Genomic DNA, 20,948 nt, shown 5'->3' with positions numbered 1-20,948 from the left:
GTCACTCCACGTCACGTTGGATCATCTTTATAAAAAAATGGATGTGGGATATCAAAGTATTTCTTTATATATTTAATGTTCCGTTTATATTCCGGGAACGTTTTTCTGACCAATAGGATTTCTATGTTAATCATAAACGACTAATACCGACCCGTATGAATGCAGACAACCTGTACCAAGGTCTGTACCTGAATCCTCTTTTTAAACAGGTGAATATAAAGTGGCGAAGTCACGCCCCTTCCGGTAGAGCCCATGAGATCGAAAAATATGAATGGGTTTCAATGGAATGAAAGCAATTTTTATATGCTCCGGATTATACATATGTTGTTTGTGGATTTAAATGATAATTTTTCATGCAAAGAAAACTAAACATTTTCGTGAAGAAGTTTGATAATGTTAGGTTTTTTCCAAGGGGAGGATAAAAGCATCAGAAGAGGTGAAAACCGTTATAAATTGGGGCACGTGGAGAGTTTCAGTTATGCCGATGGGGAGATTGTCGGTCTTGTCCACGCCAGTGGCAGGGAGCGTGACATGTAGTCTTTCTCATTGTGTTTTCTCTACAGCCTTTAACTGAGCAATTGCACAATAAACGATCAAACTCTTGACATGAAAAAATATAATTTAAATCCACAAACAACCTATGTGTAATCCGGGGCATATAAAGACTAGGATCAAAAGATAATTACTTTCTCTCCATTGAAACCCATTCATATTTTTCGATCTCATAGGTCCCATGGGCTCTACCGGAACGGGCGTGACTTCGCCACTATACAGTAATATAGAAGGAAATAGACCAAATGTTTACTGTATGAGCACACTCATGAAAAACTGAATTATTCATGAATGTGCATGTTTGGCCTCACAACCCGAACCAGGAGACTGGCAAGTGTCAGGGGCCAGACATCAAGCAGAGTTTAAGTTCAATCACACTAGACTCTAAAGGAGTTGATGCATGCAGTGGCATCTCTGACAGAGTGGACTGTGTGCATTGTCTCACATGCACACGCATGCATCTACCACATGCATGCACTACATCATCTATCACATGCATGCACTACATCATATATCACTTCATATTCACCACATTGAACCAGACAAAACAAAAACCAGCGCAAGGTAGCATTCCTGGCCGCACATGCGCAGGGCGATCATCACACAGCAGCACGTTGCAGAGACGTCATCCAAGCAGAAGAGGCAGCAGTAGCAGCATCAGTGGGATCGAGGTAAACACCACTTTAATGTCCTCCTCTAGATCAACATCTCCCACATATCCGCCCTTTAACTCAGGCGTGAGGATGTTTATCAGCATGCAGGAATAGATTCAGCGTCCCGCCGAGTCTTCCTCTACAGAGATTCAACTTTTATGTGCGCCTTCTGCAGATGTCATCTGACTTCAGCTGCAGCTATGCTACGTTAGCATTAGCAGTGCTAGCAGCAGCTATGCTTTACATAAGTCGAGTTTATCGTAGCCGTCAGCTTTGCTCGGTGTTTGGTCGGGAGTTGACTTTATGTTTTATGCAATAGTTTTATTCGTACGGTTGTTAACGTAATCGCGTGTTTACTAAGTGCTTTCTTGTTAAATGTTGGTTAGCTTTTTGAGGCCAAGATGGGGCTAAATAAGATTAGGTTTAGCTGCCACGGAGGCTTTTAATTGGCTCTTTCCGCTGTCGGTCAGAGCGGAGGCCCCGCCCCGGGTAACATTGAGGACCAATTAAAATCTGAACATCTTTACGTCCTGTCCAGAAATATCACAAAATACGCAACATGAGAATTTACGAATATTAATATATAATTGTACATAATACATTATTGATATTCGTATATACTATTCTACTTTCATAAACGGATATCTTACTTAGTATTTAAGTTGAATACATCCTATTTTATGAATAGGATAAGGAGTACTACTTTCAGATAAACCTAAAGTAGTATAATATTTAGCGTTGATAAGAGTGCTTGTGGTGATGTCCACATTGGTCAGATGTTGTGTGTATTTGCTGAAATGCTAGATACTGCGTGTCCTCTTCAGTTCCATAGTGCTAGCTGTTGTAGGGTCCAGGACAGAAGGAGCTAGCTAGAGACCTCTGGTACATGGAGGACCTTATCAAGACAACCGTCTACCTGATGATAAAGTGTCTCTCTCTCTCTGTCTCTGTCTCTCTCTCTCTCAGATGAAGTCTCCTCCTAAACGACCTGGGATCACCTTCAAGGTCGGCGCTGAGCTTGAGGCCAGAGACCGTCAGAAGAACTGGTACACACGCGCGCACACACAAATGATGTGTATTATGTTATGTTAAAACAGTACTTTTCACCGTATAGAAGATGGACTATGTTATGTTATGTTATATAAGGTTGTGGCATGTTATACAACAGGTACTGTGCTACCGTAGAGAAGATGGACTATGTTGTTATGTTATTTAATGTTATGTTATGTGGTCTAACAGGTACTGTGCCAACATAGAGAAGGTGGACTATGTATTTATGTTATGTTATGCAATGTTATTTTCTGTGGTGTCACAGGTATTGTGACACCAAGAGAAGGTGGACTACATTGTTATGTTATTTAATGTTATATAATGTTGTATAATGTCATGTTATATAACAGGTACTGTGCCACCATAGAGAAGATGGACTATGTTATGTTATGTTATATAAGGTTGTGTCATGTTATACAACAAGTACTGTGCTACCGTAGAGAAGATGGACTATGTTGTTATGTTATTTAATGTTATGTTATGTGGTGTAACAGGTACTGTGCCAACATAGAGAAGGTGGACTATGTATTTATGTTATGTTATGCAATGTTATTTTATGTGATGTCACAGGTACTGTGACACCAAGAGAAGGTGGACTACGTTGTTATGTTATTTAATGTTATATAATGTTGTATAATGTCATGTTATATAACAGGTACTGTGCCACCATAGAGAAGATGGACTATGTTATGTTATGCTATATAATGTTGTGTCATGTTATACAACAGGTACTGTGCCACCATAGAGAAGGTGGACTATGAGAAGGAGCAGGTCCAGGTCCACTACAAGCAGTGGAGCCGTCGCCATGACGAGTGGTTTCCATGGAGCTCCCCGTACCTCCGACCCCTGGAGTCTACCAACCTGAGGAAACAAGGACTGAGGAAGCAAGGACTGAGGAAACAAGGCCTCAGGCAGACCCGGACGCGGCCGGTACGATTGGAGATGTTTGGCTCTAACTGGTTCCGACTGGTTCTGTCTGTCTTCTAGAGTTTGGTTCTAAGTGGTTCTGTGTGCTAAGTTCTTTGTTGTGTATGTTTTTTTCTAACTGGTTTTAATGGGTTCTAACTGGTTCTGTGGTCTAGAAGTTTGGTTGTAACTGGTTTTAACTGGTTCTGTGTTGTAGATGTTTGGACCTGGAGCCAGGGTTCTGGCCTGCTGGACCGACTGTAAGTTCTACCCCGCCAAAGTCATCCGGGCCAACAAAGATGGTGAGTGTCTCATCTAACCCTCGAGATCAGGAAACAGACTGAAGGTTATCAACTGTACCACTGGACATGCTCCTTGATGTTACTCACTGTGTGTGTGTGTGTCTGTGTATGTGTCTGTGTCTGTGTGTGTGTGTGTGTGTGTGTATGTGTCTGTGTGTGTGTGTGTGTGTGTCTCAGAATCCTACACAGTGCGTTTTGACGACAGTGTGGTGCGCACTGTGAAACCGACCAAGATCAAACCCTTTAAAAAGGTAAGAAATTCTCCATCCTTATTGGTCGATACTGAAATACTCCCTTCTTATTGGGTGATACTGAAAAACTCCATTCTTATTGGTTGATACTACTCACTAACTGACCGTGTGTGTTTGTAGAAGCAGAGGTCTCGGGGAGAGAAGAGTGTGGGGAGTGAGGGATGGGAGGACGCAGAGAGTGAGGAGGAGAAGAAAGGAGAGGAGGAGGAGGAGGGGAAAACGGAGACGGAGCCATCAACCTCAGCACCTGACCTGCAGAACACTGACCACTGTAAGAGATGACCTCTGACCTCGCAGCAAACACCCGCTGAATTAGAGCTGGGCTATTCAGCGCTACACTAACTAGAGCCTGGTTATGTAGTAATAACTCAACTAGACATAGCTAACTAGAGCTAGGCTGTGTAGCACTAGCTAACTAGAGCTGGGTTATGTAGGGATAAGCTAACTAGAGTTAGGCTACGTAAAACAAAGCTAAGTAGAGTTGCGCAAACTAGAACTACGCTGAGTAGAGCTAAGCTTAATAGAGCTATGCCGTGTAGAGGTAGTCTAGCTATTGGTAGGTTATTTGTTTTACTAAAGTAACTAGAGCTAGGCACACCAGCTAGGCAATGTAGCTCTAAGACTTACTAGAGCTAGGCTGGGGCGAGCTTGTCTGTGTAGCGCTGTAGCTACACTATCTAGAGCTAGCTGTGTAGATAATTTTCAGTCCCTCTCGTAAGTCATCTAACAGCTGATTGGGATGTCCTGTCCAGGCCCAGCAGTTGGAGCTCAGAATCAGCCAACCAGCAGCCAGCAGGAGCTCTCGGAATCGACCCTGACAGAAAGAGGTAACCAATCAGCACTCTCTTTCAGGGGAGAGAGAGACCTTTACCTTACCTGTCTTTCTCCCTCAGATTCACTTTGTTTAAAACGTATGTTACGTTGCAAAGCATGAAACGTACAATGAGATGTAAAAAACGACATGAAGACAAAAAATAAAAGACAAAATGGAAAAACTAAAATTGTTAGTCAATATTAATATATCACTGTAAAGGCGTATGTATTCATCTCTCTCTTTCTCCAGATACTCTGTTGGAACGTCAGGCCCACCTGCCAACAACGCACAAATTCAGCAGAGAACCACGTAATATACACGCGCACACACACACACACACACGCACACAACCACACACATGAGTATAACCCATGGCGTGTGTTTCCAGTCTACAGGGCGATAAAGAACCAGCCCCCCCCAATCATGTCTATTGAGCTGGACCACAACCCATTCAAATGCCCAGCGGCGGGCTGTACCAAGTCGTTCAGGAAGGGGAGTCTTCTCCACTACCACATCAAGTACTACCACTCGGACCAGCATTTCGAGGGCCAGGCCAGCCAGCAGGGAAGCCCATGGTACAATGTCCCTTTAACTTCCTGTAGCCTAGCACTATGTTGATCACTTCCTATAGCCTAGCACTCTGCTGGTCACTTCCTGTAGCCATCGCTAGGCTATTAATTTCCTCTTCAGGAGCAGTTTTGTGTTGACCTATAGTGCACTTATGTAGTGCATTCCAGACGTTTCCTGGTCTTGTCTGTGTGTTTACGTGATGGTCAACTAGTTCAGAGTAGTGACTGTGGAATCGAGCTTAAGGAGAGGCTGTTATTGGTTGTTCCAGGAGGAAGCGCTCGTCCTCTGAGGGGCGGGACTTCCTGTCAGAGAGAAGGAAGGAGAACCAGAGTAACAACAATACCCATCACCGTGACAAAGCGGATCACATCACCATGGCAACAGGTTGGAACCCACTCACTCACCCACTCACACCCCCTTTCCACCCGCCCTGCTTAGGAACACCATGTGACCGTATGTGTGTGTGTGTGTGTTTGTGTGTGTGTGTGTGTGGGAGAAGAGGTGAAGCCAGAGGAAGGGAGGGAGGAGCCAGAGGGAGGGAGGGAGGAGCCAGAGGGAGGGAGGGAGGAGCCAGAGAAGGAGAAGAGAGAGAGGAGGGACTTCATGAGGATGAAGACGAAGAAGAGGAAGAAGAAGGGCAAGAAGAGACGTCACACAGGTGAGACAGCAGCGAAGGAGTCCCAGACGACGACACTCGGCGTCGTCACGACGACTGACCCTCTCCATGTTTCCTTCTCAGGACTGTGTAGCAGTGATGAAGAACGACCCCCCATCACCCTCACCCTGTCCACCAGACACACACACCCACCCCCCCACGGTGAGATACAAACACGCACACTCACTCACTCACTCACTCACTCACTCACTCACTCACTCAATCTCTAATTTACTCACACATTCTCTAACTCTGACCCCGCCTCTTTCAGCTGACGAGGGCAGTGATTGGTCGACGCTGACAGCAGAGAGTGGGGAGGACTCGTCTCCCTGGCCAGTTACCATGGAGATGGAGGACTGCGAGGTGGTCAGGTGTGTGTGCGAGGTGGAAGAGGAGAACGACTTCATGATCCAGGTACGCACAAACACGGCCAAACCTTTCCTGCAGACTTGACATATTCATCATTTAATATACATTAGTATATACATATATTTTTGTTTTTTGATTTTTTTTTTGTTTAATTTTCCAATTTCACATCTGTCTCCCTCCCCAGTGTGAGTTATGTCTGTGCTGGCAGCATGGTACCTGTATGGGCCTCTACGAAGACAATGTCCCACATTCCTACATCTGCTACAGCTGCAGAGACGCTACAGGTACACACACACACACACACACACACACACACACACACACACACACACACACACACACACACACACACACACACACACACACACACACACACACACACACACACATTGTTTGTTTGTTTTCATCCTGTTATGTCGACCCTCAGGTTGGAAGCGGGGTCGCTACTTCCTGTCGGACTCTGATTGGCTGAGGTCGGGTCACATGTTCGGCCTGTCGTGCGTGAGGGAGAACTACTCTGAGCTCAACGCCTCCAAGATCACACACACCACCCAGCTGCTGGCGCACACACTCGGCCTCACCCAGGTCCTCAGAGGCCTGCAGCTCAAAATGTGTCTCCTACAGTAGGTCCTCCTCCGTCTGCTCCTATTGGCTCTCTAGTGATGACATTATATGCATTATATACCTTAGTGATGATATATTATATACCTTAGTGATAACAGCAGATCATATACATTATATACCATATACCGCTGTGATATATTATTCATGTTAGTACGCTAATGACAACAGATCATATACATTGTATAAGTTGGTATATAATTAATTATATCACTTCTTGTTTCCTGTCTCCCAGCTGCCCCACCCACCCAGACCTGCAACTGTGGAGGTTACCGTGGAGATCGGGGGAGGGGCCAACCGCCTTAGCCAATCAGAGAGCCGATACAGAGGGGAGTAACAGTGGTTTGGCTGGGTCATACGTCAGCAGTGAACACTGCTACCAGAAGACCGAAGCATCATGGGAAAATGAGGAGAAACATGAGAATATAACAGCTAGTGGAACCAGTCAGAACTACAAGGTACTGTTACAGTCTGTCCTCTATCACAGCCTCAGTCTGTTCTCTATCACAGCTAGTCTGCCCTCTATCACAGCCTCAGTCTGTTCTCTATCACAGCTACAGTCTGTCCTCTATCACAGCTACAGTCTGTCCTCTATCACAGCTACAGTCTGTCCTTTATTACAGCTACAGTCTGTCCTCTATCACAGCTACAGTCTGTCCTCTATCACAGCTACAGTCTGTCCTCTATCACAGCTAGTCTGCCCTCTATCACAGCTACAGTCTGTCCTCTATCACAGCGACAGTCTGTTCTTTATCACAGTTACATTCTGTTCTTTATCACAGCTACAGTCAGCTCTATCACAGCCTCAGTCTGTTCTCTATCACAGCCTCAGTGTGTCCTGTATCACAGCCTCAGTCTGTCCTTTATCACAGTTACAGTCTGTCCTCTATCACAGCTACAGTCTGTCCTCTATCACAGCTAGTCTGCCCTCTATCACAGCTACAGTCTGTCCTCTATCACAGCTACAGTCTGTACCTTATCACAGTTACATTCTGTACTTTATCACAGCTACAGTCAGCTCTATCACAGCCTCAGTCTGTTCTCTATCACAGCCTCAGTGTGTCCTGTATCACAGCCTCAGTCTGTCCTCTATCACAGCCAGAGTCCTCTATCACAGCCAGAGTCCTGTATCACAGCCAGAGTCCTGTATCACAGCTCAGAGTGTCCTGTATCACAGCTCAGTGTGTCCTGTATCACAGCTCAGTGTGTCCTCTATCACAGCTCAGTGTGTCCTGTATCACAGCCAGAGTCCTGTATCACAGCTCAGTGTGTCCTCTATCACAGCTCAGTGTGTCCCCCCAGCAGGATGTAGGGTGTGTGGAGGTGAAGGTGGAGGAGAGTCTGTGTGCGTCTGCAGCTGAGTGTCAGCTCCACCTGCTGGAGCACATGGAGGCCCTGCACAGCCAGACCTCCACCCGCATGGACCTGATAGAGAGGGAGCTGGACGGTAACACTCACCCTCACTCACCCTCACTCACCCTCACTCACCCTCACTCACCCTCACTCAGCCTCACTCAGCCTCACTCAGCCTCACTCAGTCACTCGCTCACTCACTCACTCTGAGGATGGGTTATTGTTACTTTCTCACTCACTCACTGATGATGGGTTAATGTAACTCTCTCACTTACTCACTCTGATAATGGTTTAATGTCTCTCTCACTCACTCATTCTGATGATGGGTTCCTTTCTCTCAATCACTTACTCACTCTAATGATTGGTTAATGTCTCTCCAGTTCTAGAGTCCTGGTTGGACCATTCCGGAGAGCTGGAGCCTCCAGACCCGTTGTCCCGCCTCCCTGAGATCAAGCAACGAATCAGACGGCTACTCTGTGACCTGGGAACCGTGAGGCGCCTGTCTGTCATCCACTGACCTTTGACCCTGTTCCCCCAGCAGGGGGCAGTGTTACCAGAGCTGACAGTGCCCCAACAGGACAGGACAAGTACTGCACCTTCACTAGCCGCTAGCATCAAGCTAGCATCACGCTAGCATCACGCCACTGGACCTGGCTCCTCCTTGAGATGCCCAGCTAATTCTTTAGCCAACACACGCTAATATGAGCTAACATAAAGCATGAGTAAAGTGAACATCCCCTTTAGCACATGATGTTGACATGTTGTTGACAGTTTGCCATGTCGTTATCATGTTGTTGACATGTTGTTGACAGTTAACTATGTTCTTGACATTGTCAGTGTAAATACTAGTGGGTTCTCTGCCATGTGCTCCGGCTGTGTGACTCTCCAGGCGTATAAAGCTTTGCGGCGTTCCCACCGGAGACCTGATGCGATGTGTTTTAGCATCGCAGCGCCCGGTGGCCACACGCAGCGCTCTGAGGAAGGACGTCGTCAGTGGGAATGTAATTCTGATGTGTGTTACTCTGACGCAGAGTCGGTCGCTGATCAGCCAGCACTTTGATGCCCAGGGACACAAGATGATGCTGAGCGGGTCAGACAGCTCATCATGCGGCTATCTAGAGCTCACCTGGCTCCTCCCCTCTCCACCCCTCTGAGCCAATCACCTGGCTCCGCTCCACGCTAATCCCTGCTAGCATAGCGCCTCCCCAGGCATGCTAATGGGCACAGGCTGCACCAGGTTTTTTAACAACCCCCCCAACAGACCATAATAAGCACCCCTATCGCCTGGGTTACTGCATCAGGTCGTGGAGTCTCCTGAAAGCTGATTGGACTTCAACCAGGCAGTAAAAATGACAATCCAGGAAGTCCTATTCTTCTGAAGGAGCGGTGTATTCCTGTTTAAAGTTTTAGTGTCTGCCGCCGCACCAGCTTCTGTCTCTGTTCTGAAACATACTGAGTATTAAGTGGAAAACACAAACAGCTATATCTTATTTGAACTTTTGTTCCAGTTCCAATATTAGTTGGCCGGTGATATTCGAACCACATAATCTTTGTCATATTTCCCATGCCTGTTTCAATTTTGATGGTTTTTTATATTTCATTATATCTGACAAAAATAATCTATATTTTCCTTGTCAAAGAGAAGAATTTATAGTGCTATAATCTGTTTTGTTTGAAGTAGGGGACTGCTAGAGACATTTAAATTTATACCACAAAGTAATTCCTGTTTCTGTTTTACTGCAACGTCAATAAACGTGTGTTTTGACGCGTGTTTGTGTGTTGGCTAGCAGTTCATAACGGTGCATGTGCGTAGAAGGAGGAGAGCGTGTGGTTGTGACCAGACGTTCCCGCTGGGGCCTCCTGCTCTCCCTGCCAACCGGACCAGGTCCTGTCTCTGTGCCAGACCTGGGTTTTTGTACCAGAGGCGTCTGGCTGTGCACACACACACACACACACACACAGTACAGGACTGATCCTGTGCATTCTGACCCTGTTATGTAGGTGTTGGTGAGCATGTGAACGTTACCTAATCAAATCAAACGGTCTTTTAAACGTGTTCACAGACTGATATCCTTAGCTCATCAGGCCGGGTGTTCCAGAGGACTATAGATACGAAAGGCAGCCTCCCCATAGGTCTCTTTCTGACCCAACTCAAAGGCCAGTACCAGATGCCCTGAGTGACCTAGGGGGCGCAATCATCAGAAGCATGTCTGACAAGTATTCAGGCGCTAATCCATTGATTGTTTTGAACACCAATAAGAGGGTTTTAAAATCTATTCGAGAACTGACGGGCGACCAATGAAGGACAGGTGAGATGTGTGCTCTCCTCCTTCAACCCACACAATAGCTTGATAGACGGGATGTTTCCTACAGTCTGGCTCCAAGCGAGGCGCAAATGAAGGGGCTCTGAGATTGCTACATCTGTGCCAAACTCTGAAATCAAACAAGTCTGTTGTTTAGGTACTACAAGCCCCGCCCCCGGGGCGTCTACAAGCGCCGCCCCTCAGCGTGGAGCCAAACGACAGACGACCAGAATCCGCTCGCTAGCCTAGCCGACTGTTAGCTTCTGATAAACCAGTCCTGTTTCCTGAACTCTGAGCAAACGGTGAGTACAGGCTGGTGCTGCTAATGATGAAGATGATGGTGTATTGATGAGTAGCGTCACGTCAACGACGTATATTCGATAGCGCTTCAGGAGCTAACGGTAGCCGCTAATGATAAGGACAGCTGAAGGGATCTCCGTTTAACCCTCGGTAACCATGCCAACAACGTGTCAAAGTGCTCGATATACATCACGTTGTTGATGTGATGCGGGGTGGGAACGCACCAGGTAGTGGAGAAGAGGATGTGAGGGATACATGATGCTGATCATCATGTTCAGCCTTATGGTGGTCATGTATGTATCATGTATGTATCATCTATTGCATACATCATGTATGTATCATGTCTTATATACAACGTGTATGTATCAGGTTCAGCCTAATAGTGATCATGTATGTATCATGTATTACATCCATCATGTATGTATCATGTATGTTCAGCCTGATCGTGATCATGTATGTATCATGTTCTGCCTTATGGTGGTCATGTATGTATCATGTACGTATCATGCATTACATACATCATGTATGTATCATGTTCAGCCTGATGGTGATCATGTATGTATCATGTCAGTCTGATGGTGGTCATGTATGTATCATGCATACATACATCATGTTTGTATAATGCTCAGCCTGATGGTGTTCATGTATGTATCATGCATTACATACATCATGTATGTATCATGTTCAGCCTGATGGTGGTCATGTATGTATCATGTCAGTCTGATGATGGTCATGTATGTATCATGTCAGTCTGATGGTGGTCATGTATGTATCATGCATACATACATCATGTTTGTATAATGCTCAGCCTGATGGTGTTCATGTATGTATCATGCATTACATACATCATGTATGTATCATGTTCAGCCTGATGGTGATCATGTATGTATCATGTCAGTCTAATGGTGGTCATGTATGTATCATGCATTACATACATCATGTATGTATCATGTCCAGCCTGATGGTGATCATGTATGTATCATGCTCAGCATGTGGTGATCTTTTCGGATCCAGAAATGCTGAGTTCTGCGAGGCCAGGGATATTAAGGTGCACCAGATCTTCAGTCAGATTGACCCTCTAGTAGAATGAAGCTCTTATGTGTGTTGGTGGAGGAGGAAGGAGCAGAAGGTGTGTGTGTGTGTGTGTGTGTGTGTGTGTGTGTGTGTGTGTGTGTGTGTGTGTGTGTGTGTGTGTGTGTGTGTGTGTGTGTGTGTGTGTGTGTGTGTGTGTGTGTGTGCGTGTGTGTGTGTGACTGAGAGATGTGATGCCAACAGCTTCTTTGGAAACATTGGTTACTTAGCAACAGCAGGGGAGAAATGCTGTGAGCAGAAGCATGATGGGCACTGAAAACTATCACTACCTAACCCTGTCACTAGGGGGCGTTACCTAACCCTGTCATTGGAGCTCTTGTTACCTAACCCTGTAATTAGGGCTCTTGTTACCTAACCCTGTCATTAGGGGGCGTTACCTTACCCTGTCATTGGGGCTCTTGTAACCTAACCCTGTCATTAGGGCTCTTGTTACCTAACCCTGTCATTAGGGGGCGTTTCCTAACCCTGTCATTAGGGGCGTTACCTCACCCTTTCATTACGGGCGATACCTAACCCTGTCATTATGGGGGTTACCTAACCCTATCATTAGGGGATGTTACCTAACCCTGTCATTAGGGCTCAGTTGTTGTCTAATGTTGTCTGCCTGGCCCCTCCCAACAGCTTGATTGACAGCCGAGTGGACCAGTGATGGAGGAGCTACATGATGTTCAGCTGACTGAGATCAAACCACTGCTTACAGGACTGGTAAATAACCATGTGATTCCCCCCACTGTGACTGAGGGTCAAAGGACACCAAGATCCTCTAAGGTCCACAACATCACTCCCCATAAGAGGTCAATTAGATGTTCTTCTTGTTATCACTGAGGTCATTCAGGATGTTTTGAATCTCTCTCTTTATCTCTGTCTCTACAGAGTGGAACCAACCTGCAGGACTTCGACTGTCAGGTCAGTTTTGTGTGTGTTTGTGTGTGTGTGTTTGTGAGAGACAGGATGTACAGGGAGGGAATCCTCTTTGTCAGGGGGTCAGCCAGAAGATGATTGGCTGTTCTACTTATGGCACTCAGCCAATCCCTGCTCACTCTGATCTAGTCCCTCCCTCTCCAGTAGGTGTTGGGGGTCCGTTCCTGCTAGGATAGGGTCCAGGAACACATAAAGTCAGCACGTTTACATCCAGGAGAACATAAAGTTAGCCTGTTTACATCCAGGAACACATAAAGTTATCCCCTCTACATCCAGGATTGTGTCCTACATTCGTCCAAATTTCAATTCTGAAAAATGACGTAGATCATCATCTTTTAATCTTTTTGTGAAGAAACTGAGTTGATGTTGCAGAATGCTTATGTTTCTCAGAAGAAGCATTTCTGCCCTATATTGAAACATAACATAATTCCTGTACCATAATGCACCCTGTTCCCCACAGTTTTGGTAGCTACAACCGGCTATTAGCCTTTAGTTGTTAGCCTTCATCTTAGGAGGTATGGACTGGTCAGGCTGATTGGTTACCATGGTGTCTGGTGGTTTCTGATTGGTCAGGAGCATGATGTGGAGACCCCCCATGGAGTCCTGCATGTCACCATGAGAGGGGTTACCAAGGGCAACCGTCCCACCATCCTCACCTACCATGACATCGGGCTGAACCGTGAGCACACACACACACACACACACACACACACACACACACACACACACACACACACACACACACACACACACACACACACACACACAAACAAACAATTTGTATCTCATACTGTACGCACACAATAATAACCTGCCTAATAGTGTGTGTGTGTGTGTGTGTGTGTAGATAAATCTTGTTTCAACAGTCTGTTTAACTACGAGGACATGCAGGAGGTGACCCAACATTTCTCTGTCCTGCATGTGGACGCCCCGGGACAGCAGGACAACGCCCCACCCTTCCCTTCAGGGTAACACACACCCACATACACACCCACACACACACACACACCTACATACACACCCACATACACACCCACATACTAGGGGTGTAACGGTAGACGTATTTGTACCGAACCGTTACGGTACAGCCACTTCGGTGCGGTTACAGAGGTGGACCGCGGTGCGTACATTGCGTTAATATGGCGAAGGTAAAGGCTTGTTTTGCGATGCAGAATTTAAAACTTGAAGTCGGAGTTCCACCCGGACCGTTTAGCCAAAGTATACTACTCCGTCTCCGTAACTACGGAGACCCCTCAGCAGCTCTCCGTTGGGATGTCGGCAATGCAATGCAAATCGTCGCCCGATCTATCTTACATGTTGACTACAAACCATGTAAGCAGTGTTGTAAATAAACTTCCAAAGCTTTTCAAATCTTATTTGGTGTTTTATTGGTCCTTGACGTGCAAAGTAAACACTGTACAAAGTAATTAAGGTGCAAAGTCAAAACGGAGAAGTGATTCAGGAAATGATTTTGTAAGAGGACCAATCACAGCCCTTGCCGTCTCCGTTGCGTTGACCAATAGGTCCATGGCGTCGACGGAGAGTTAAAAAATATTGGATTCGCACGTAATCTACGGAGAGGGTCTCCGACAGGCTCTCCGGCTATGGAGAGGGCTCTCCGTGTCTACGTACAGCACTTTAACATGCACACGCATTTGTAAAGGCACCATCCAGGTGTTACTATCACCGTTGCTGTGGAAAAAAAAAACAAGCTGTGCAAACCCAGCTCACGACACTATTTCAACAACCCCTGTCTCTGGGAATTCAGAGATGCAAATGCCATAAGCAAGTTTATTGGTGTTTTCATTGCTGCTGATCTACGGCCATTCTCCGTTGTTGACAAACAAGCAGTTGGTTTAAATCTTCCCCCTAACTATGAACCGTACCGTCCTGTACCGTACTGTGACTTTAGTGTACCGTTACACTCCTACCACATACACACCTACATACACCGCAACATACACAGTAATACACACACCAATACACACACCGACACACACAACAATATATATATATTACTCATATAGATACAATCTAACATACATACTATTGTGTGTGTGTGTCTCTGTCTCTTTGTAGGTACAAGTACCCCACCATGGATGAGTTGGCAGAAATGCTGCCTTGTGTCCTCACTCAGCTACAGTAAGGAAGACGCCCGATAATGAAATAGATCAATAGATGATGAAATAGATCAGTAGATAATTAATAGATCACTAGATAATGAATAGATCACTAGATAATGAATAGAGCAGTAGATAATGAATAGATCTTGGATCATTAGGTAATGAATAGATCTTGATCTTTAGATAATGAATGAATAGATCTTGGATCATTAGATAATGAATGAATAGATCTTGGATCATTAGATAATGAATAGATAGATCAGTAGATAATGAAGAGATGGATGACTGGATAATGGGTGGCTTGGTGTTCTGTGTTTAGGGTAAAGAGCGTCATCGGTATTGGAGTCGGAGCTGGAGCATACATCCTCACAAAGCTGGCTGTAAGTTCAACACAAACCCTACCCCAACCTGCCCTCACCTGATGTTTAGGTCAGGACCTCCAGATGATGGCGACCTGTCCAGTAGACTAGCTAGATGTTTAGAACAGGACCTCCAGATGATGGCGACCTGTCCAGTAGACTAACTAGATGTTTAGGTCAGGACCTCCAGATGATGGGGACCTGTCCAGTAGACTAGATGTTTAGGTCAGGACCTCCAGATGATGGCGACCTGTCCAGTAGACTTGATGTTTAGATCAGGACCTCCAGATGATGGTGACCTGTCCAGTAGACTAGATGTTTAGATCAGGACCTTCAGATGATGGTGACCTGTCCAGTAGACTAGATGTTTAGATCAGGACCTCCAGATGACGGCGAGCTGTCCAGTAGACTAACTAGATGTTCAGATCAGGACCTCCAGCTGACGGCGAGCTGTCCCGCAGACTAACTAGATGTTGAGGAGTTGAGTTTTCCATTGATGACTCGATGGTTCTGATGTGTGCAGCTGACCGAGCCAGCCTTGGTGGAGGCTCTAGTTCTGATCAATGTTGACCCCTGCGCCAAGGGCTGGGTGGACTGGGCTGCAGCCAAGGTAACGCACGTGCACTCACACGCACACAGGCATGCACATGCACACAGTGTATATTGTGATACACATCGTCTACAGTATATTGTGATATACATCATGTGTGTTGTGATATGCATCATGTGTGTTGTGATAAACATCGTGTGTGTTGTGATATACATCGTGTGTGTTGTGATATACATCGTGTGTGTTGTGATATACATCGTGTGTGTTGTGATATACATTGTGTGTGTTGTGATATACATCGTGTGTGTTGTGATATACATCGTGTGTGTTGTGATATACATCATGCGTGTTGTGACATACATCATGCGTGTTGGGACATACATCATGCGTGTTGTGACATACATCATGCGTGTTGTGACATACATCATGCGTGTTGTGATATACATCATGTGTGTTGTGATATATATTGTGGATATTGTTATTGTGTTGTCAGTTCAGCGGCTGGACCAGCACCTTGGTGGACAATATCATGAGTCACCACTTCAGTCCGGTAAGTACACACTGGTAGAGACACACAGGTAGAGAGACACAGACAGCTAGAGAGACAGACAGACAGGAAGAGGGAAAGACCGGTAGAGACAGACAGGGGTAGACAGACTGACTGACAAGCAGAGCGACGGCTAGAGAGACAGACAACCAGGAAGAGGGAAAGGCCGGTAGAGACAGACAGGGGTAGACACACTGACAGGCAGAGCGACGGCTAGAGAGACAGACAACCAGGAAGAGGGAAAGACCGGTAGAGACAGACAGGGGTAGACAGACAGGAAGACGGGCAGAGAGACGGGTAGAGTGTCTGACAGACGGACATGCCGAGAGGTAGAAAGAAAGGTATTGAGAAACATGCAGACGGGTAGAGACAGACAGACAGCATGTTTCCCCTCCTGCAGGACGAGATATCTGACAACCTGGAGATCATCCAGACGTTCCGCCTGCACATCTCCCAGGACATCCCCCAGGAAAACCTGGGCCTGTTCTACACCAGCTACGACAGGTAGCACCACTTGTACTACTCGTACCAATACTAGTACTAACACATCCCCCTGGAGAATACTTAATTGTGTGTGTGTGTGTGTGTGTGTGTGTGTGTGTGTGTGTGTGTGTGTGTGTGTGTGTGTGTGTGTGTGTGTGTGTGTGTGTGTGTGGGGGGGGGGGGTGTAGTCGTCTTGAGCTGCAGATTGAGCGTCCGATCCCTGGCCTGAACGAACACACAGTCACCACCCTCAGGTACCGTCTCTCTCTCTCTATCTGTCTCTCTCTCTGTCTGTATCTCTCTCTCTCTCTCTCTCTCTCTCTCTGTGTCTCTGTGTCTCTCTCTCTCTCTGTGTCTCTCTCTCTCTCTCTCTCTGTGTCTCTCTCTCTCTCTCTCTGTCTCTCTCTCTCTCTCTCTGTGTCTCTCTCTCTCTGTGTCTCTCTCTCTCTCTCTGCCTTTGTCCCTGTCTCTAACCTGTGTGTGTGTGTGTGTGTGTGTTGCAGCTGCCCTGCTCTCCTGGTGGTGGGGGACACTTCGCCGGCCGTGGATGTCGTGGTGAGTCACGACAGCAGAGTCAGGGTTACGTTCCATTTATTCTGCAGCTGCTTCCATCCCGAGCGACTTCCAATGAGTGCATCAAGCAGTGGGGTTCAACAGAAGGGAGCTGGAACCGCCGGAGCAGATCCAAAATGGAAAAAAAACAACGGAATCTTGATTTAAAATGTTCCTTTCTTTCATGGGCCAACAACGTAACCGTCAGGATGTTACCGTGACAACAGAACCCTCAAGGTGTTACCGTGAGAACATGACAACAGTCAGGGTGACAACATGAGAACAGTCAAGGTGTTGTCATGACAACAACAGAACAGTCAGGGTGTTACCCTGACAACAGAACAGTCAGGGTGACAACATGAAAACAGTCAGGGTGTTGCCATGACAATAACAGAACAGTCAGGTTGTTTCTGTGACAACATGAGTACAGTCAGGGTGTTACCGTGACAACATGAGAACAGTCAGGGTGCTACCATGACAACATGAGAACAGTCAGGGTGTTACCCTGACAACAACAGAATCGTCAGGGTGTCACCATGAAGTAACGGCAAAGACAGGGTGTGACCGTGACAACAACAGAACAGTCGGGGTGTTACCGTTGCAATATAAGAACAGTCAGTGTTACCATGTCAACAATGGACCAGTCAGTGTGTTACCGTGACAACATGTTCTGTGTTCCCAGGTGGAATGTAACTCCAGACTCAACCCCACCAAGACCACCCTGCTGAAGGTAGGCTTCTGCCTGTCTGTGATCCACTCTGTCTGTCTGTCATCCTATCTGTCACCTCTCCTTTCTTTCTATAATCTTATCGCGCTGTCTGTCTGTCATGCTGTCATTCTTTCTGTAATCTATGTCTATGCCGAACGTCCGTAATGACCTTTTATGGTTGTCAGGCTTCATAACGTGTTGTTCCCTGCTCCTCCACCAGATGGCAGACTGTGGCGGGCTGCCCCAGGTGGTGCAGGTGAGTCTCACACCACTACCATATTTATACAGCTACTCTGATCTATATCTATATCACACTGATCTCAAATGGATCTGCATTTATAGATAGCATGCAAGTGATAACTGTTAATAACTGTATAAAATGTAATAAAGTGCATAATAAGTTCAAAACTATCAGTTCATACATGTAGTGACTTCTTAATGAGGTAATAACTATCTATTCATGTAATGACTTCTTAATGAGTTATAACTATGTTCATGTTATGACTTCTTAATGAGATTATAACTATTTGTTCATGTAAGGACTTCTTGATAAGGTAATAACTATCTGTTCATGTAATGACTTCTTGATAAGGTAATAACCATGTCCTATATTCTCTGTCCAGCCAGGGAAGCTAGCGGAGGCGTTTAAATACTTTGTCCAGGGAATGGGCTACAGTGAGTCACCTGTTTCTCCTTCAGCCGCCTCATTTACCTGTCTTATTCGCTGACCAGGAAGTTAGCAAGCGCACCATTAATTTATGTGACTAGCTAGCTAATTTACGTGACTAGCTTGCTAATTTACCTGACTAGCTTGCTAATTTCCGTGACTAGCTAGCTAATTTCCTTGACTAGCTAGCTCATTTTCGTGACTAGCTCGCTAGCATAGATGCATAGCTAGCTAGCTTAGAGGACTAGTTGATGTGATGAACTAACTCTAGCAGTGCTTTCTGTAATGGCTTCTCTTGATACCTTGACAACGATTGGACCAACCCTAAGCCAATCGCAGCGACCCCTTTGATTAGATAAGCCAACACCAGTATGAATTGCTGTTACCTTGCATTATACATTTAGCAAAGCTAATAACGTATTTATATTCCATCCAAAGACAATGTAGAGAAAATGTATGTTATTGAGATGTCCTGATATCGCCTCTCCTCACTGCAGTGTTTAGTGTGTCTGCCTGTACCACTGTTCTGTGTTTGAAATGCTACTAAAACTAGTTTGTGCCTGTGTGTGTGTTGATCGCTGTTGCCTCTTCTCTCTTCCTCCTCTAGTCCCCCATGTTGTGTTAAGCAACCTAAGAGCCAATCAGGTATCAGGATTTAACCTAGCAGGTGTAACCCCGCCCCTTAGCTCACTCCCCTCATTGGCTGATGGTTAAACAATCTGCCCTCTGTCTGCTTGTCTTTACGGTCCACCTGTCTCACTGTCTGTCTGCCTGCCTGTCTCACTGTCCAAGTATCTGTTTTAACTGCTCACTCTGCCTGTGTTTGTGTGTCTGTCTGTCGGTCAGTCTATACACTGGTGTGCATGTGCTTGTGTGTGCGTGTGTGTGTGCATGCTGAATCTGAACCCAGTCCCTCTGATATTTCGGGCCCCAATATCATTTGCATGGTAAACACTACCATCCCCGACCCCACTACAAGTGAACTTGCAATACTGCCTGTGTGTTCTATCATATACGTCACTATATTCCAGAAGTCTATTGTCTCTCCCAGATACTAAAGCCAATATAACAGCTTGTTTGTCACCCCCTAGTGGCTACAGTGTGTATAACAGTGTTTGTCACACTCTAGTGGCTACAGTGTATAAGTGTTTGTCACCACCTAGTGGCTACAATGTGTATAACAGCCCGACTGTCACACTGTAGTGGCTACAGCGTGTATCAGTATGTATCAAACCGTAGTGGCCAGTGTGTATAACAGTGTTTTCTCTCTCTAGTGCCCACCGTCAGTATGACTCGTCTGGTCCGCTCCAGAACTCACTCTGCGTCCAGCATTGGGTCAGGGGAGAGCATTCGCAGCCGCGGTACCGCCAGCGCCCTGACAGAGGGCGCCACCACCCCAAAACACATGCCAAGCCTCCCCGTGGAGGTCAGCGCCTAAACAACCCAGCACCCTCCTCTTTCTCTCTGCAACCTTCCAACCGCCAAGGTTGAACACACGCACACACACACACACACACACACACACACACACACACACACACACACACACACACACACACACACACACACACACACACACACACACACACACACACACAGGTGTGAAGTCAGACAGTTGATGTACTTTGAACTAGTAGTGACTGCATGACCTCCGACCAGCAGACGTTATTTATTGGAAACATTTCGTCCTCCCATCTTCCATTCAGCTTGCTCTCGTTAGTACCGGTCTTTTTCTTAAATCCTTACTTTAGCCGCCCACTCGGGTACCTTCTCTAACTAGCATAGCGGCTCTGTGTTAGCTTCTCTAGCTAACATAGCGGCCCTGTGTTAGCTTCTCTACCTTGCATAGTGGAACTGTCAACGGTGCGTGAGCAGAAGTAGTGTACCTTGAATAGTCTCCATTGGCTGCTGTTACTGCATGGCCATGTGTCGCTGCCCCCTAATGGACGGAGGTTCTGTTTTGATTCTGTTCTCTAGTGGAATCCTTCAACACCCAGTACCGTCTCCATGTCTAGTTAGATGATGTCCAAGCCCAGTTCAGTTTGATATATAAGGTCATTAACCAGTAAAGCCTAGTTCAGTTTGGTATACGGTTATTATTTCTGTGCCCATCTTGATGTACTATTTATTACATTGTATTTATTACGATTTGTATGGAAAGATGTTGTTTGTACTGAAACTTAAAAATTTGTACTAAATAAAACATGTTGTAACAAAGTTGTGATTTATTGTTTATAAAACAACGT

At 46.0% G+C, this 20,948-nt stretch overlaps 2 protein-coding genes across 2 annotated transcripts; both read left to right on the top strand.

The window, feature by feature from the left end:
• The first annotated feature begins 1,182 nt into the window (after positions 1–1,182).
• LOC307078880 (PHD finger protein 20-like) lies at positions 1,183–9,867 on the top strand. Its single transcript, XM_079740889.1, has 18 exons — positions 1,183–1,223; positions 2,172–2,251; positions 2,984–3,185; positions 3,379–3,463; positions 3,641–3,714; positions 3,835–3,985; positions 4,467–4,541; positions 4,778–4,837; positions 4,917–5,103; positions 5,367–5,482; positions 5,598–5,756; positions 5,838–5,915; positions 6,025–6,167; positions 6,307–6,406; positions 6,550–6,745; positions 6,979–7,201; positions 8,046–8,190; positions 8,477–9,867. Exons 2-18 carry the CDS (start codon positions 2,172–2,174, stop codon positions 8,611–8,613), a joined length of 2,211 nt encoding a protein of 736 aa, XP_079597015.1. The 5' UTR covers positions 1,183–1,223; the 3' UTR covers positions 8,614–9,867.
• Positions 9,868–10,598: 731 nt separating this feature from the next.
• On the top strand, positions 10,599–20,899 carry LOC307079480 (protein NDRG3-like). The gene is made up of 16 exons (XM_079741846.1): positions 10,599–10,701; positions 12,413–12,496; positions 12,665–12,697; positions 13,286–13,391; positions 13,560–13,680; positions 14,792–14,854; positions 15,155–15,215; positions 15,718–15,804; positions 16,238–16,294; positions 16,692–16,795; positions 16,963–17,028; positions 17,278–17,329; positions 18,009–18,056; positions 18,256–18,291; positions 18,659–18,710; positions 19,977–20,899. The coding sequence occupies exons 2-16, from the start codon at positions 12,440–12,442 to the stop codon at positions 20,138–20,140; spliced, it is 1,107 nt and encodes a 368-aa protein (XP_079597972.1). The 5' UTR covers positions 10,599–10,701; positions 12,413–12,439; the 3' UTR covers positions 20,141–20,899.
• Positions 20,900–20,948: the final 49 nt, after the last annotated feature.

This window comes from Pollachius pollachius, assembly GCF_949987615.1.
Source record: "Pollachius pollachius genome assembly, chromosome: 8".
Classification (NCBI taxonomy): Eukaryota; Metazoa; Chordata; class Actinopteri; order Gadiformes; family Gadidae; genus Pollachius; species Pollachius pollachius.
This window is presented reverse-complemented; position numbering and strand designations above follow the sequence as displayed.